The sequence below is a fragment of the Antedon mediterranea genome, chromosome 1, assembly GCF_964355755.1.
Source record: "Antedon mediterranea chromosome 1, ecAntMedi1.1, whole genome shotgun sequence".
In the NCBI taxonomy this organism is placed as follows: Eukaryota; Metazoa; Echinodermata; class Crinoidea; order Comatulida; family Antedonidae; genus Antedon; species Antedon mediterranea.
This window is the reverse complement of record NC_092670.1, coordinates 18,892,276-18,912,161: the sequence shown is the minus strand read 5'-3', so window position 1 is coordinate 18,912,161 and position 19,886 is coordinate 18,892,276. Positions and strand designations below refer to the sequence as shown.

Below are 19,886 nucleotides of genomic sequence, written 5' to 3'. Positions count from 1 at the left end.
TTGTTTTTTCGAATGTTTTTATTTCAAAGCTACGTGTGTTAGAAAACAAGATCGTAATTAGGTAAACCAGCACGAATCATAAAGCTACATTATGAAGGCTCTGTTCCTTTTATCTTCCCCAGAAATTCGACTATACGGTTTACATGTTGTCATCCATCAAATACCATGGAGTCATACATCGAAAATCATAGGTCATACCTTGGATGTCATGGGTCATATTTCGAATATCATGGGTCATACCATGGATGTCATGGGTCATACCTTGGATGTCATGGGTCATACCTTGGATGTCATCACACAGTGTGAAATAAACACTATAAAGTTTCGGTATATGTCAAAAAATAAGCAGAAGTATACGTATACTCATAGAACAGAGCCATCTTTTTAGTATTCTAATTTTGCCTTCAAAATAGGAGCCTACTTTAAATAATTTTGGCCATAACATTTTATATATAAGTAAACAAAATAATCTTTAAAAAATTACGATAAACGTATTAAATAAACTATGTTTAACGAAAGTAAATTATATGTTGGTTATAATAATCACGGTTCACAATTTTTGACAATCTGTTTTTGTCTTTATTTTTAAGTGTCAAAACTTAGATTAAATACGAAGACATCATCACTGCCCGAATCACAATCATTATTAAGCAAAATCATAGTTGCATAGAAGATGCCCATTCAAGTTTATAAGTAAAATCATAAAATAGAATTCAATTCAAAACGATCTCTCTTATTTCTCTATATCTTTTAAATATATCATTTTAGCATCACGTTTTCAGAATCTTTAAGTAAACAATAAGTCCAGCACTTCCCCACCCTTATAAGAAGCCGTTAAGTTGGCCTATACGGTTGTCTTTACTATTGTCTGGTTTCATTACCATTACAATTTATTTCTTATTTATTAAATTGGTATTAGATGTCTAGGTTTTAATTAATGCACGTAGTTTGAAAGAATACATTGTTTAAAAAAGCAGTAATAAAGAAAACCTTATTATCCCCGAAAGAATTACGGAGCGCAAGTATAATAATAAGCCTAATAATAATATAAGCAGCTTTTTTGAATTGGTACAAAAATATACAAGAAATTTTCTTAACTTAATTATTCTTCTACAATGAATTAACAACCCTGTTTGTGTGGGGTGTGGGGTGGGGGGAGGGGGGTCAATAATAATAATAAGCTAAGATGATAAGGTCTTAGGATTATTCAGTCTCAGTACTTTAGTTTTTAATTCTGCGCTTTTGTATATCATATTGCTAGTATTAATAAACAAAATTATACAACGAAATTATGTTAGTGTGTTGATCTTTTATAAGCAGTTTATTAAGTCAATGTTTTGTTATAAATGTAATCTTTTCTAGACTTCCCATGTTGTTTTTGCTTCGATCTCGGTTCCTGCGCACTTAAAGTCACCGTTCTGTTCTCCCTTCAGATAGTTGAAGTTACGCCCTCCTCGGATAGCTAATCTTGACATAGATATATACTCGAAGATGAACTTATCAGGTGTGCTTCCAAGGCTAACCGACTGGTCGTCTTCTACTACCCAATATTTTCCGTTCTCAGCTGTTGAAAGGAAGCAATAAGGATAATGGTTAGAATATTGGTTTTGCAAAATGCTGGTAACTATTTAAAATTTAATGGGGCGAGTTCAGAAAAATATCGGTACTACATCGACAAGTATCTCGCCGGAATCGCGCACTACGTGAGGCCTATTCAATTTAACTGTTTCTATGAGAATTAAGAGATAATATGAACGCAAATAATGTACAGATTCAGCGCAGTAGACCTAGGCCTACACATATAGAAGCAATCAATATCAATATTTACCCTGGAAGCTGTAATAACCGTCTTTGCAGGTAACTTTGTAGACGTCATATCGTGGTTTGGAGCATTCCACCTTTGATCTAGAACCATGTCCGACAAATCCTTGTACTCCTTTCAAAACCAACTGAGGTCGGTTGACCATCTGGAAGATAAAGAGGTCCTTCTCTGCAGGTTCTGAGCTGTCCGAATTGGCGTAAAGATGACCACTTTCTTTCGGCCTGACAAACTTTCCATTACTACCCTTCAAAGCTACCTTGTTTTCATGATGTGACAATTCGAACTTGCAGCCATTGTTTGATCTGCAATGAGATAGTAGATAGTTACACATTATGTCTACTATTATTTATTACAAAGAAAACTTCAATTCGTTAAGTAAAAGGTTGCCAAAATCATGGTTATTTTGTATGCGTTCTTTTATGCACTTCTTTTCGTACCAAAAAATAAGATGATGGTTGTTAAGAATATTTTTCAGATGATATCAAGTCAAGTTCAAGTTAAACCGAAAGTTCAACTATTATTTAACAAGTTATACTTATTTATAAGAAGTTATACTTAAATGACAAACGTACTTGCTGCTGGCATCAGCTTGGATACCACCAGTAGCCTTCAGCTCCCAGTATTTATCTTCTGCGGTACGCACTGCCCATTTACCGTCTGTATACTCAAGCTGCCATGTCTCTTTGTCATTGAAAGTACCTTCTGCGATATCTTCAGTATCCAGAGCGTGTTTGGCGGAAACATCCACACCTATGTGTAAGAAAGGTGGAACAATATTAATTATTACTGTAAATAAATTGTACACGGTATTGTGAATATTTTCATTTACTGTACCGTATATAAGATTATTGAAGCACTGAGAAAGAAGAAGGGTCTCAATGTCAAGCTTGGTTCCCATTAGCGACGTAACGTAACGCAATATGCGCAACGTTAGGAAATAATTGTGTTTGCCCGCGTGAAATCAAACACGCGATATTTGCAGCAGTTGTCGAGTCTCACTTGTGATTACGCAATACAGCAATATATAAATATATATTCAATCAAGCACTTTGCGACATGACAATACGTCGATGCGTTGCGTTCCCACTAGCGACGCAACACAAGGACGTAACGCAACGCAACACAACTGAATTGACCAATCACAAGCGATGGCTTATTCGCTTGTGATTGGTTAAAACGCTTGCGTTGCGTTTCCGTCCTTGCGTTACGTATAGTGGGAACCAAGCTTTAACAAACACACTGTTGGCCATACTCTTACGCCTTAGTTCAATCATGGACCTAGTTCAATCAAGCATTAATAGCAACAGCCATGAATACCAAATCTGGCACTTGTTGAAAGGCCTCAGACCAAGTGTACTAATACGGTGACAAGCTGGTACAGAGCTCGTGCATTATGATTTAATATAAATATTGTGAAAGTGTTTATTAGTGTGATTTTCCACCGATTTTCTATTGATTATATTATTAAGTACAAACACGACGCGCGGACCCAGACATTTCACAGTAGTATAAGGCCTACACGAACAAAAACCGATATACACTTGTAGAAAGCTAATTGAAAAAAAAAACCAACGATCTTTCTCTAGCAAATCAATTAAAAAGCAACCGAAACAGTGCTGAATAAATATGTACGTTTCTGTTCCTAAAAACAGAATAAATTGCTTCCATAAATACATTATTTTACATATACTAATTAGAATATAAAACCGAGAAACTAGTCTGTTGTCAAGTTCGAGGATCAAGAACCTGCCAAACCTGTTGAATTGATTACTACAGGTATTACGAGAAGATGTACGAGGCCTACACTTGATCTTTGACATTCCGACGATTTTACATCTTTTGCTTAATGTTTATTTTGCTGATTCAGCATAATTAAACAAGAAAGTATTTAGGCATTCCAGACTGGTGGTGTGAGTCGACGCCTAAGAATGCATAGCAATAGCAAACAAATACGTTAATCATTCTAGGCACACACCACACATCCTTCCACATTGGATCGCCATTACTTCCGCTATCGTTGTTGAGTTGAGAAGCATTCTCGATTTTACAAAAATCTTCCCAATTAGCATTAGGCCTATTCCAAAATCCATGGGTTAATTATAAAGGGGACCTCTTTACGTATTTCACTATTTTAAAGAATATAGCACCCAAGCACATTATGCCTACAGTGTTGTAGGCCGAGGCTATACTGATTGTGATATGCAGACGAACAATAAATAATTTATGTAAGATGACAAAGCAGTAAAATCGACAAAACAATAATACATGATGAAAAGATAGTAGCCTAATATTATATCACACGTTGCAAACCAAAAGACGCACAGTTGTTCATCTCCGTACTAACTAAAACCTTCTACGACGATCCCTAAATAAAGGTTCACCTCGTTACCCCGGGGAAACTCCATATCATTTAAATTTATGATTGCAGACGTCGCGAAGCCACGAGCCATATGATGAATTCTAAAACATGTGCATTATCATGTCGATAAGTACGGAGTGGAGATACTGCTGTACTGAGACTTATTCAAATGTTAAATTAAAAATGCTTTCTATCATAATAAAGTATTATTACATTATAAGTATAACCATACACTAATGGCAATTTAAATACCCATTCTCAATTATCAGTAATTGACTATATATTATATTATTTATATGGGATCTATAATATACAGATAATAAATAAATGCTGTTTCATACTATTATTTGAAACTCATTATATTATATGGTAGATGTAAATATTCAAATGAATATTATTATCTAGCTTCAGATCGAATTGCCATTTTCTTTAACATATTACAGGGAATTCGTTGTATAACATAGCGCAATTGAAACCCGATAGGCGTGACACGTGCTTTTCTACAAACGTGGCACACTGTTTTATTGTAAGACACGCACAATGGCTTTTTTATTGTCTCGAGTTGTAGGCTTGACTTAAGAGTACTACTAATACTATTGTTTAGACCTATGGTTAACTGTAATAGAATCTTCCGGATGTATAGCTAGTAGGTTAATGAATTTTAAAGTAAAATTTTTAATGAAAAGAATTCGATAACCATAGAGATCCTCCTTGATGTAACTAATTTATTAGTATGGAAATATGGTCCCACAAAATGTAAAAAAATCAGAGACGGGCCCCAAGGTACAAGATTTGGTAAACCTATTCCCAAAATATTGAAGTACCACATGTCTCACACAGGTCAGAGTTTACATAACTGCTACAGTAGTCTACAGATACAAGCTGCCCTGTAGCAACAACAAATAAGACCTCTAGGCAGAAACGTTTTCTCGGCATGGGTCTGCTGGTTAAATCCCGGAAACCAACATATCTTCCGGGTAAATACTTCCAAGAGAAAGTTTCACCATCCAAATAAAAACCAATCGAAAACCAAAAACGTTCTTGACACTTTCAAAATGTAATGTATGTAATGCCAGTTTGAAGGTGTCATATAAAGCAATATGATACTAATTGTAGAAATAAAACTGTACATAAAAAATCAGAATCGTTCTATATTACAGGTTACAATCACATTTGTTTTCTATTCTAATCATATTTTTTCAGTAAACAGAATTATGTCTTTTCGACACACCGATAGTAGAAAATCTACAGATTAAAAAAAGAATGATCTCATTCTCTTATATTGACGAAAACTAAAAATACATTGATATAATTATTGATATCAACATAACGAAATTTTCACTTTCAATATTACACATCTCCATGCAGACTTATATATTTAAGATTTGCGAAATGTTTTGTACTGCAATAGTAAAAATTAATGACTCTTCATTCTTGTGCCACACTACGTACGTAATGTCGTACTCCACATTCATTGGCTTGGTACATTTGATGTTGATTAAAAATGTTTAAATAAAAACAAGAATGAATGAAATAGTAACAGATCTGTCTGCCATGCCAAATAAGGTAATATCCATACAAATTGACAGCTAGTGTACTGCATTTATTATTAATGAGGCGTGTCTAATGAATAAGAGAAAACAGTGTTGTCAACTGCTGTATTTTGCACTTTTAACTGATCATTAAAATACGATTTTTTACTATTATAAAAAGAGGCGTACATCATAAGAATTATTATTATTTAAATGGAATAATATATTAAGAATTATAAACTAGGAAGGAGTGGGAAGAAAATGGCGACCACCATGGTTCTTCGCACGTGTTTTTAATGGACGTTTTATTGCCTTTCGTATTTAATTTGATTACGTATGGGGATCAATTTGCTGTAAGCGTTCCGTAAACAATTGAAATTATAAAAATATTGAGTTATATTTCCAGGAATCTTACAGGCAAAATGATTATAAACAGAAAAACTCAACCCGATCTACTGAAACAATGAATTATAGTGATAAAAACCATGAGGCAAAACTAATTATGAAATATTGAGTGTGTGTATGGACATTAAAAAAAATAGTTTTCTCTTTTGACGAAACCGACACACAGCAAATATTACGTTCAAACATCAGTAACTTATTACTCGTTTTTTTTGTGTATCACAGATTGTAGGCCTATTTTTTAAATTAGGATATTATAATTTTCCCTTAGGCTTAACATATTTCCATGCGATTGCCCGACATTTACCTCTCCTTAAGATGGATCTCGTTTCAGCAGATATCTTGAATACACTCAATAATGATGACTAAGAGTAAGCAATGCAAAAACTGTCAGAATCTACCTACGAATAATAATCGCATATCTACCATCTGTCCATGTATTATTGCATGAAACAGTTCAAGGGAAGTATAGGCCTAAAGAAATTATAGAGAAATCTATAAAATATCTACACGGAGATTTGGGTCCACTGAGAGGACAAATACATTTAATGTTAATGTATTTATAGCGCATTCCGCAACAAACAATGTCGTCTCAATGCGCTGTAGATGTGGATTTTACACTTTGCAACTAAATGCTTCTCCCCTAAGGGTCACGTCATGCCATGCCAACATACAGTACTTTTTTTGATATGTAGGCCTAATATTTCCATTTTATGTTTGAGCACATCATATTGATACCCATCTCTATGTGCAGCACTAGCCTAAAGAGAGTAGGCCATAACTTTAAATCAATTGTAAACGATAACGTGTCAATAAAAGCAAATAAGTAATTCACTCATTTTATTACCGTTTAGAAACACCGATAAAACAATGTTATCACTTTTCGGCCGTGTCAAAATAATTACAAGCGATTATAAACAAATAGATGGTTCTCCTCGATATAAATTAAAGAACTACAACAAAATGTATGTCGATAATGATGGAGGTACAATATACAACTCAACATTTTGTATACCGATGTACTTTTTAGATAAATGGGTAAATACCATGGAGGTTTTTCCTCCATGGTAATACGTTGTTGTAAACTCAAATTAGTAGAGACGTATTGTATAATTATTCTACCACGAGTTAAAGCAAAATTATCATAAAATGACCTTCAAAGATATTATTGTTAAAAATACCACTTTCAGTAATATTAATATCAATGTGACTGGTAAACGATTAAGGTGTGCTGGAAAGCTGTGAAAAGGAAAGAAGAAACTCCCCAAAGGAAATGGGTTTGTCGAATGGTCACGTAAATCTTAAAAACAACTTCCGCATGCTGAAGTAGTCAGTACAGTAGAATTGGAGATCATACAACAACAGGTCAAGCCTTCCTTCCTACCAGTATCTATATTGTATCGCATCATCTTCAAAGCGAAGTATTATTATGCTTATTTGAAGACTATACAAAAGATATTTCAGATAATAGACAAAGACGAAATTCGTTTACAATACTAGGTTTATTCCCATGGTCCCAGCATCTAGACCTATTGTATGATGCTATAATATGAACAAAAACACCTTCAATATTTGATGCTTAAGACCCCCAAATTCTAAAAAAATTAGAAATTTATTTTGTCATCGACAAACAATGTCCTTGACATAGTTCTGAACTTGCCTTTTGATTTGAATCAACAGAGCAAGAATAATTGATATCACATCCAGGGTGGTGTGTTGAACTAGCAGTTTGTTTCCTGACTAACACGGAAGTAGGAAATTGATAGAATTCAATTTTCTTGGCCTAGAACTTCGCATTTCTTCTGTAATTTTGTTCTTTAAACCCAAGTTCAGGGATTACAATTTTTATAAACTCGGTCTAAATTATTGTATTGTAAACATTATTATATGCATTGTTACTTTATACTATAACTTTGAGTATCCTAAAATTCAAGCAAATAATGGAAAAAATATGTATTTGTAATGATTATGATAAACGAATAAATGTGGTAGATTACACCACAAAGGAGAAAAAAAAACTCGGTCTAAATTCATTCAAACTTTCTTTCTAAGCCATTAGTACTTAGTACATGAGTTTGTTTCAGGTTAAACAGACGTTGTTTATATAGGTCATGAAAGTAAAACACCTTGTTTAGCGCATAAATGGTGATTAATTAAATATAGCCATCAATTGGTAGTGGAGGCCCCACCAGGTATCCTACAGTATATACACATTTCAGTGGTACAGTAACCGTAGTCAGTATATTGCTAATCGCGAAGGACAAAGTCGTGGATTAACTGAAAAAGGAAATGGATTTAACAGAGATACTTTGCAGACACCATCGGAATGATGATGGATATGGCAACCACCTGAGCTTGTAAAATGTACAATAAACACATGTTTGACATGAAAACTAATTTGTAAAAGTGGCTGGAAGAGAGAGCCAGGAAACCACCAAACATTACACATGCAACCTGTTGACAATTTAAGGTAAATCAAGGCGCTTAGATCAAACAATGTGGTACTATTAAACTCTAATCAAACCACGGAGTGTAAATTACCTAAACTGTTTACAGGTGTGAATGTTTTAAGCAGATCAATATTAGGCCAATGGCAGACAGAAAAGAAAAACTGTTTCCAACAAAGTCATTTGATTCCGACATTACTTTCAATTACTTCATTCAATAACATAATACGTTCTGATATCTTATCTTAGATACGATACTTCAAGTGCATAATTATATAAGTATACATATTGAGCTTCCGAGTATCTGTTAAATGATAATAAATGTGTTTATTTAATAAGCAATACTAAACTATAATACAAGATGTTGTGATAGGAAAGTAATGAATAAAATCGTACCTTGTCGAGTTGATGCTACCTTTCCAGTGCTGGCAATCAGGATGCCTTGTGGGTGACTGTCCTCTAGAACGAATACCTCATCTTTCCCTGGTTTGACCCGTGCGGCTTTTGCGCACTGCAGAGTGGCCTTGGGACCTATGGCTGCCATATACTTGCCACTGCCGTGCTTGAAGGCAGCCTTACCCCCATGAAACTCTAGGATAAAGAGGCTATCATCAGTGGGGGAATCTACTAGACTTCCAGTTGTACTCGCGTACTTGCCGTTGCAGACCCTCAGGGCGTAACGTCCACCGTGGAATTCTAGAGTGACGATTGCGTCCGCACCCCATGGGATGACCTCATTGAAGTGAAGTTCATCATCTTCTAAATGTGCGTACCTATCCCGAATGTTGCTTTTAATGTTAACCTGTGGATGTATATCCATATGAACTGTCCATAGCTGCTTCTCCTCGGCTTTTGTTGCGTTTGTGTTAACGGTATCGGAACAGCCTAGGTATTTATCGTACGGGACACTCTTGAAGGCCCATCGTCCGTCAGTTTGGGTCTCCACCCGGAATTTCGCGTCGTCCGTTTTTTCTTCCGAACACGTCACATTCCCCATTTTATCTGTGGTCAAGTAGTTGCTACCGAATTTCAGAAAGACGGTATCGTCACCTTGTTCTAAATTCCATCTTTGTTTCGCTTTTAACGATGTACCATCTGCATTTACTGAGTTAGCAAACCCAACACTTAGATATTTTTTATTACTATTGACTAGTCCACAACAATATTTCAATTCCGTCGTCATCTTTTCTGTTTCTTAATGCCTAGCAAGTGGGAATGTTACAATATATATCGCCTACCTCGTTCTGCAAGCTATTCGGTCGATGCGAAATTCACGTGGTATGTTAAGTAACGTATAGATGGGACGCTACAATCTATAAAAGTAATGTTCAACTCAACGAACCTTCTCAAATTATCTTACCAACTACAGTAGTACAACCTGCTGAGTTACCTCCTTTATAATCGTCCACGGTACATAAAATACCTCTTCCGGTAATTTTAGTAGATGAGTAAGCCAAACTTCACCGTGTCTGCTCAGGGGCGTTGGCTGTGGCCAGGAATCCACCATTCATCGAGCCGGGGTTCATGTCGAATGCTAATAACTCTTTTGTTGTTAGAACAGCTGAACGAACACTCGGTCATGCGCAATAGCACGTTAACCGACCGGGTTGTAAATCAATACCGAGAAAGGATGCGTGTGCATCCGTGTGCGTGTACAATAAAACAGATATGTAAAATATTATGTATTACTATTTACGTGAAAATTGATTCTGAATATAATACCCACAAAACACTTGTCTTGTTCATCGAATTTTCGCAAGGTTTTGTTAGTTTCGCATGGTGGCCTAACGATAATAGTCAATAATATTGTGTTTATACGAACGTTACCGTAATTGTGGGTTGACGCATGGAGAACAGACATTACGATAGTAATGGGAAAGAGTATAGTATTGATATTAGCAATTACCATAAGTGTCTTAAATAAATCTTGAATTATCTTAACTAACACACATCAATCATGTATCGAGATAGACTGCCTGAATTAAAACAACTGAATTCTATGAATACCGTTATTTGTGTTTCACTTTCTGATGCAGCTATAATACGGTGCCAGGGTGGATGAAAGCGCATTTCGCGAATGATTGTTGGCCTTGTGCGTCATGGCGTTTAAAAGTCTAACGCATGTAATTTACTTAATTTCAATATACTGCACCTTAAAATAACATGCAATCAGGTAGAACAGTCTGTTTGTGCACCCTTTGTGTATAATTTCGTCAACAATGCAACTTCTAACACCACGGTGATTGTTCGTAACTTTCCAGCGGTTGTCCCGATCAACCTGGGCATTGGCCTAAATATGGGTACGATAACTGTAAATCAAATTATTACGACTAACAATTAATTAGTCATTTAGTGATCTTAAATTTTATTTTTCTAAAGTTGGATCAAATTTTAAAACTTTAGACCACTGTACGAACAGAACAGAACACCGTGACAAACTTGATACTTGGATACCAGTTGACAAATTGTAGACAAACTGTAACGAGATGTTAGTGTATAATTTATATACATTTTTTTTCTTGTTAAAATATTTAATTAGACCGTTGTTTATTTAATTGGCGATTCGATGAAAGAAGAACTCGTCTGTCAACAAAAGATAACTAATTTCCAAAAGTGGAAGCAACTTTCCTAGTTTTACCAAATATGGTACTCAAATCGATCATTTTGTGATTTGTTTACGCTCGTAATGAGTTGCCTATCTTGAGTCTGACTAATTTATCAGTGTACTTCATTCAAACGGCTCCGTTTCAATAAACTTTAAAACTGAATCATAATACGAAAATAGTGGTACAAACAGATGTTTTGTTCCAAAATCTGACTGTGAATCTTCAGCATTATTCTAGCCGACCTCTGATAAAAAAGGGTGACGTGGGCTAGGCTCACGGTTCATCAGTCACATACATGTGAACAAAGCCTATTCAATCAAATTGAGAATGTTAAATCATGGGAGAATAAAGTAGAAAACAAATAGTGTACCGTACTTAATAATAGGGACAAACAATACACAGGTACGGTAGCCTGCAGTATAAACAACTTGATGAATTGACGGAGTGTCTATTGTTGACTTCTCCAAGGGTACTCTTTCAAAATTCATAATTGGTTTTTGAGTAAGCACGGATTACAAATAAATGTTTAGATATTGCCATATATGGGAAAAAAGGAACTTAACAAGTTTTTCGTTACAAATGGAAGATTAGCAAGCATCGGAAGAAACTTTCAATTGAGTTTTATTTCACTTTTCTTTAGGCCTAACTGAGACAACTGAGCTAAATTATTTGTTTGACTTAGGTCTATTTACGTCACAATCCAAACTATGTAACAAAATACCCAAAACTATTATACCTAAATCAGGTATACTGTAGTCTCAAAATGTAAAAATCCGAAATATTGGCGTGGCTAATGTGAACCGATGAAAGAAAATCGTCTGAAGAAAACAGACTGCCAAAATAATGATTGAAACATATAAGATTTGATTGAAAGTAGCATGTATATAGAGGGGGTACGTCATGATACGTTATATCAATGTATACGGTATAATACAAAAGCTGTTAATTTTTTTTAAACATATAAAATTATATTATATGTTTTGCGAAAATAGGACAGCTTTGTATTTGTCTGACCGGTTTATTCTTTGTTTTGGAGATATTGAAATAAATAAAAGTCAATTTTTTCTGATTAACATTTAATTACAGTAAGAATTAGAGGAACATATTGGTACAAACATTTTGGATTACTCCCTTGATTTACAAACGCAATGATAACTGAAAGTAAACATATCGTATCTCTAATTGAAATTTGGTGAAATAAATGATATTTAAAATGAAATAATTTACTAACGAAACTATGAATCTAAATAACTGTTTACATTAAACATGTCACAAGTGTTGAGGGTTAGACGTTAAGTCTGACTGCTGCAATGACCTATGTCCTCCTGATGATCTTCCGTCGGATGTTTTCCGTTAGTTCTCTCTTCATGTACACTAATAAATACAAATCATAAAATTCCATACTGTTACTTAACTGTACTATAAACTCTAGTAAATGACTAGGGTGGAAATATGTATACATCGAATAGGCCTACCTTTGGTCCACTTTGCTTGTTTTTACTTTACTTCGATTATTGTTTGATTTTAAGCGTAACCACTTTTTATCGGAAACAGAAGGCGATCGATCACGGAGACGGTGGCCTGATTCTTTCTTCCTTTTTCCATTGGTATTCTGATCATTAATGGGCCTTTTCATTGCTTGGTTACTAGTTCCTTCAAGAAAATTTGAATCGTTCTCTTCATCTTTGCCTGCATCTTCTTGAGGCTTAAATAAAGTGACGAGAAAGTGACACGTTCCGTTATTATAGCTAGCTCACTAAAACATTCTACACTAACTGGTAAGCCTATCAAATTATCAATATTAAATATAGACCAACTCCAATTTCTGTAATACGATTTAGTTTTTAATTTTTATCCAGGATTATATACGAAAATTTATTTATAATGAGGCCTACCTTGATAACACCTAGGCGTGTATCCTCTCTGAAAACAAGCAAATATTTGACTAAAAACCATGGTAACATAGAAAATAAGTTTCAATGTTGAGAAGGGCAAGAATTTGAAAATTTGAAAAACTGTATTCTTTTCAACATGAAAATGAAATAAAGTGAAAGTCGCCCTCTAACAGTTCGAACGATTGTCAAATTCTAAAGTAGAATAAAATACTCCGATTAATATAAACAATAACAGTAAAAATACACAAAATAATACGTCAATTGCCTCTCATGAGTCTGACTCAAAACATGTTGTTCAACAATTGTGGACACTTGATACATAATGAAAACATAAAAGATAATGATATTAGAGGCCTATTTTATCAGGAAATGTAGGCCTACGGAAATAGGCCTACAGGTTTTTTTCCTTGGGGCCATTCGGCCATTTATTTATTCACTATAAAATGCATTCATAATGCATGAAAATATAAATTTATAAATATATATAGGTAAATAAAACAGAAATACAAAATTAATCTATGAAGAATTTCTCCATGTAAGATAAATACGTGATAAACACGTCTAAAAAGCAGAAGAATTCATTTGCCATTTTGTTTTAGAAAACGGCATCATTTTGTGAGAACCCGAAATGACGATGTGATAACAAATTGCAAACAAATTAATTTAAATATCCAATTGCTCATATTTTTTTTGTTTATAGGCCTATGTTAAACTCTCACACTAAAAATGTCAACGAAATACAGATTTCGTACTAATCTCCAACAATCAGTCTTATAATAATCATATAATAATCACATAATAAACGCTAGAACAATGAATCATAAAATAGTTTCCTTTTTGGTTGTGTGTTCACTGGTACTACGTCTCCGACGAGTAATAATCATAATACTCGACCGGTGACGATATGATAAGGGGCAACACTGTACAAATTGCGAACAAATTGCTCATATTTTTGTTTGTTTATTTTTCAACTCTCAAACTAAAAATGTCAACGAAATACAGATTTCGTAGCAATCTCCAATAATCAGTCTTATAATATTATTGTAGCACCGGTCACGTATCGTTTTCATTGACTATAACCATGGCGCGCAGCATCGTACCTAATTAATTCAACGATCGTGCCAAGCTAAACTCATTACAAGTCCTTCAACGCACTAACGACACTATCACGGATGAACGCTCACTGAAAGCTGATATGTAAAGACACCGACAATAAATGAAAGATGAAACAGTTTAGTCAAAATACTCATTCAAGTACAATTACAAGTATATTAAATACATGGATTGAACGAGAATTATCGCAATATGACACTGACGTACGCTTTGTCGTTTGTGCCACGACGCTGACTTGCGTAAAATCCGTACTATTAACCGTTTGAACGCTGCACGCGTAAAAGTGTATGTATTTGTGGATGATTCTGAGTTTAAATTCGAAGTCAGTTCGCAAGGGCCGGGGAGTGTGGGTCGTTCGAACGAACCAACCTTTTTCTGAAGTGCCCTTTAAAAATAGATATAACCAGCAGCTGAAATGATGGTAAATAGGCCTAACTAGAGTGGAACAAAATGTCCATTTTTGCTTCCTGATAACTCCCCAAATCAAATCTTACAAATTCATGTGTCCTCTTGTAATAAATTTTTATTGTAATGTATGTGTATTTTGTTTAAACGTACAGAGATTGTCGATGACTATCAAATAAAGATTTAAATCACAAAAAGTTCATTAAATAAAGTACATTTACATAAGTGTAATGACGTCATCATACCTTAAAAGGAAGTCATCAATTAAGCAGTCGTCGAGAAGATTGTCCAATGGTTCCCATGTGTTGTACCTAATTAAGTAAATAACATGAACAATATGTTAACAATTTAAAGCCATCGATAGGGAAGCTAAATCTTAAATGATGTTTGCTTGTACTAAATGTTTTAAATACACCTTTTAAAGGCCACAAGTCAACATAGTACAAATGTTAACAGTAATAATGATGACGATGATAGAATAACATGATGTTACAATAACTATTCAAATTTATTAACATTCACCTTAACATCAAGGTATGGTTAACAACAACATTTACAAAAATAAACAAAGATATAAAAGAACAAGGCCAACAGCCATAAGTCGGGTGCTAAAACGCATAGTGATACCGGACCGACAGACAGACCGACAGACAGACAGACCGACCGACATAGTGAACTATAGAGTCGCGTCCAAGCGACTAAAAGCAATAATAAAAGCACCCAATGGTATGTATTGTTTGAACATTATAGGATACTATGGAACGCCAAATGTTTTTTTATAGGCCTATTCTTAATGTACATTTTACTCGTCATTATAGATTATGTTTATGTATCTTTTTTTGCTGGGTAAGCATTAAAGTTCCTTGAACGTATTTGCCCACCAGCAGCCACACATCTCTCTTATATATGAGACCAAACTGTAGTTTTTACTTCTTTTCCAGACTTAACGTATATATATATATATATATATATAAACACAGTAGGCAAAGAACATTAATTCTAAACCGCCCGGTGATATATTGAAATTTAATTAATTAATTTGAAACGATAAAGATGAGGAAATCTGTGAGAATGAGAAAAAGTCGCCCCAACCGAGACTCGAACTCGGACCGCCTGCTTGATATGCAGATGTCCTAACCATTAGACCACTGGGGCTTTCATGGTATTGTTCGAACTCGATTGGATAGCGACTCTTTAACATTCTCGGCGTATGATGTTTATTGTTACTTATAATTTTTATTAATTATGTGTGGAAATCAATAAAAAAACGAAACAAACTTTACATGTTTGATTATCAAGGAAGAGTGAAACCTGGTATAGGTGACTTTGGGCATTTCATAAACTTTATCATACAAAGCTCCTGCAATAAATTAACACTTTTTGCCATATGTTTAATTCCCATGCGTCACCTTAATCATACAGTCTGGTACTAACACAACACGAAATTAACCTAATAGGCTGGTACGTGACAAATTGGATTACATAATTTCTCAATTAGAATTGTGATTACTGTACAAAGTTCCTCGAGAATTGTCAAAAACGAAGAAGGTCTCACAAACTTGACCAATGTAGGCATATCTTATGAAGATCATAAGATGTGTTAATAGTACAGAGGTATAATTCAAAGGTAGAAAAGAACATGATAGGATATCTGGAGTAATGGGAGCCAAGTAATGTAGTTCAAACCGATGAATTAAAGAATATAGTCCTGTGTTCTTAAGTAGGCCTACATGCTTTTTAGATTCGGATTTTGTCCTAAGGGTCTTAAATACTTCCTGGATATACCGAATTGCACAAATGTGCTCAATAAAACATCAGTACGCCTTCATTTTGCCAATTTGTTACCTTGCATAGATTTACCTAATAGAAACTTGACAAAACAAAATGATATAATTAAGCTACTCCACAGTAGTTACAAAAAAAATTAAATTATCTGGCTATAGTTTTATATCATTAGCACCCAATTTAAGTCATTATTTTAAATAAACAAAACTAAACTTACTTAAATATAATAAAGTAACTGCATATGCCTATAGATAGAGTAATATTTTAAAACTTCTTACCTGGCTGGCCATCCACGCCACTTGACCCAGAATTCAACTTTGCCCTAGAGAAACAGATGCAGTATTGTAATTAAAAGGGCGGGTGCTATCGCCATTAGAAAGTTGGACACATTCTTAAAATAAGGTATTTTTAAAAACTGACGAAATTTTCGCTATGCACAAACCACAGAAAATGTTTAAACAAATTGTTAATAAAGAAGAAAGATCACCTATTATAGGAAATAGGCTATATCGGTATTTTCAGATTTTTTCCTTGTTGGGGCATGAATTAGGTCTAAATCCAAATATTCATGATTCTTCCTACATTTTAATTGAACTAATACAAATGGGATAAATAATCTACCAAATTAAGGCTTCGTTAAAGCATTTTCCAATGTCTACCTCTCTAAGCCTGTGTGTTAGAGCGGATTAATGATACTTAGGGCCTTCACTAACTGGCACATATTGATACCAGGACAAACGGGTGAGATGGGCTAGGACACCTACCTCTCGCACACGCTTCTTTTCCAGGCGATGAACTTTGTAGATATCAGGGGATACAAAAGGGTCAGACATCGTATATATAAGGGAGGTGATGAATGGCCACAACTCAATTTGCAACTGTACCGTATATAATAACAAACTAAAAGTAGGCTCAATTGACGACGGTCGGGATGTCTTGCGAAGGTTGTTTGAATGGTCTGAAGTGACTATAGAGGGTCAGTCAAGAGCCTTATCTCACTCAAGAGGAGAATAGAATCTGGTTGCTGACTGTGACAATGTGGCGGATCCAGGATTTTGAAATAAACGAAACACTTTATAAGAAGCAATTTTAATTTATTTATTTGAAACCAATGATTAATAAACTCACACATATGGACGTGTGGTAGACGTTGAAAGAAAGTGTTAAATACTGTATAATAATAATCAGAATTTTTGTAATGGTAAATCCTATATTTTTCAGGCAATGGGTTTTTGCTAATATTTCCAATACGATTAAGAGTATCAGTTGTCCTATGGCCTACTTTATTATGAGAACTGTTAATTCGTCGGACGTGAGTTATGCATATTTTCCGGCCGTCAGCATCCAAAACTCAGCGTGAAATCTTTGCTATTGAATAAAAATAGTTCAATATTTAGACAATTGACATGCCATTGCAAAATTTTCAGTAGTCCTGAATTAAGTGTCAAAATATATGAAAAGAATATTATAATAACACTTTACGATTGAGAGGAAGGACTCTGCCGGCTAAAAAAATTACCGTGGGATAATTGTTGCTTTCTTGAAGATGATGAATGACACACCACTGTCCGCATATTATGGCAACTTCAACGCACAGCGTGCATATAACGCACACACAGATGTGATATTGCGCATGTCGCATCAGTTTTCTTGTCGCGCTATTTCAAGTAGCGCGAGTTATGGAATAAAGCTTGATTCCCACTAGGACGTAACACAAGCTTGGTCGTAAGCATAACGCAGTCAATGCGTTGCGATTCAAACTGTCATTGTTTATCTCGATTTCGTTGCGCTTACGTACGTCCTCCTTTCGTTATATCCTAGTGGGATCCAAGCTTCTGTTACCCGAGACAACAATAGCTATCTCAAGGTGTCATTGTAGACGAGAAAGAAGTATGCATTAAATGAATGATTCATTAAAAGTTTTGAAATTCACAACAACCACCAATTAAAATAATCGTAATTATATTGTCGCGTATCGAGCGGCAGTTATGACGCGACAGTGACGCACATACATCGTTTGTTATGTTTTTTTTTTACATGAAAGTAATTTGTTAAAATTAGATTCGGATATCATTTGTTTACTATCCATCAGGAGACAGTCTGCAATTAATCATATTTTACAAAATATCGCTCATCATTGTCTCAATCATTCTGGACTTTATATATAAACATAATAGGCCTAAAACCTGAAGGTAAACACAAAAAGGTTGATTTTCATAGATTCGAACAAAAAGAAATATTGGCCTATTTTATCGACAAATCCAATATTAAAATTGTTTCTTCTACATTCTTTGGTAGACTGAATATTAATGTTTTAGTTCATATCAAGTTGTGAGCTGTTGTCTTGAGCTTGGAATAAGAATTTACATGGCACAAGTTTACATGCGTGTACGACGTGTAGGCTACACATGAATGATGGGTAATCTGTTGCCATACCTGTCCTAATAACGTGTGTCACACACTTAATGTGTCACACACACACACACAGTTAATTGAAACGTCCACTGATAAAACTATATTATTTGATATTACATGTGACAAACAATATTCTCAAAAATGTTGACATGCTATATAATAATTACATAAAGCTCTGTCTACACTATCAAACTAGTTTGACAACAAAAGTGTGATGTGCCTAAATATGGTAGTGATATGCCTAAATAATTGATAGTGACATCGTTCATATATGGGCACATCACATGTTTTGTCACATAAAGTTTAATAGTGTAGAGAGAGCTTTATAACCTGTATTCAAATTGTTAACTGTTTGTTTGTCTAATCCAGTTATAAGTCCCTTGGCTATTATTATATTACTAACGATTTTTAATAAAGTCGAGCGTCATCACACTGATCTATCAATGAACGAAAAATGTAATTAACGAATTCGTAATGACCTTACTCTAACGTAGTAGAACATTAACAACATACTGTGTATGAACATGAGCTATATATTCCGTCTAATTATTTACAGTGTTAATTTTCGTTTTAGTGCGTACCTTTAAGTGGCCGCAGTACGACGCGACGTCATCAATCTTGTTTTGCATTTTTACTCGTGCATTGACCTTCGAATTAGGCTATATTCACGTATGATTACGGTGACAGAAATTGTATTTTCTTCTTTGTATTCTTAACGTGTCATCAGCATAAACATACTCGCTCGTCGTCAATTTACGAGAACATTACTTTAATTGCCTCAGCTAGTCGCAGCGTTGAGCATGTAAAAAAGATGTTTCTCATTTATCACGAGAAAAGAAAAGATACTGATTACAATTGAATTGTTATTAGACACTAATAACAAACAAAAATGCCATTCAGAATGCTATACATAATGTTTTATGGAAATGTGCCTTTTATTTATACCTTTTTACATAGAAACTAATATTTGTTTAAAATTTAAAAAAATTCTTGAAAAAAGGTAATGTAAGGTTTCATGGTAGGATTTTTATTAGATAAGTAGGCCATAGAGGTATAAAATTAGTTTTAAAATTAATGTTATACCTCAATGAGTAGGCCAATGACT

At 34.5% G+C, this 19,886-nt stretch overlaps 1 protein-coding gene and 1 long non-coding RNA gene across 2 annotated transcripts; both read right to left on the bottom strand.

The window, feature by feature from the left end:
• On the bottom strand, positions 1-10,187 carry LOC140060297 (fascin-like). Its single transcript, XM_072106448.1, has 4 exons — positions 8,959-10,187; positions 2,395-2,572; positions 1,829-2,124; positions 1-1,564 (listed from the first exon to the last, which is right to left on the bottom strand). Exons 1-4 carry the CDS (start codon positions 9,743-9,745, stop codon positions 1,359-1,361), a joined length of 1,467 nt encoding a protein of 488 aa, XP_071962549.1. The 5' UTR covers positions 9,746-10,187; the 3' UTR covers positions 1-1,358.
• Positions 10,188-13,063: 2,876 nt separating this feature from the next.
• LOC140047573 (uncharacterized) lies at positions 13,064-19,422 on the bottom strand. Its single transcript, XR_011844966.1, has 4 exons — positions 19,363-19,422; positions 16,645-16,688; positions 14,827-14,892; positions 13,064-13,091 (listed from the first exon to the last, which is right to left on the bottom strand). It is a non-coding gene; the product is annotated as an uncharacterized lncRNA (long non-coding RNA).
• Positions 19,423-19,886: the final 464 nt, after the last annotated feature.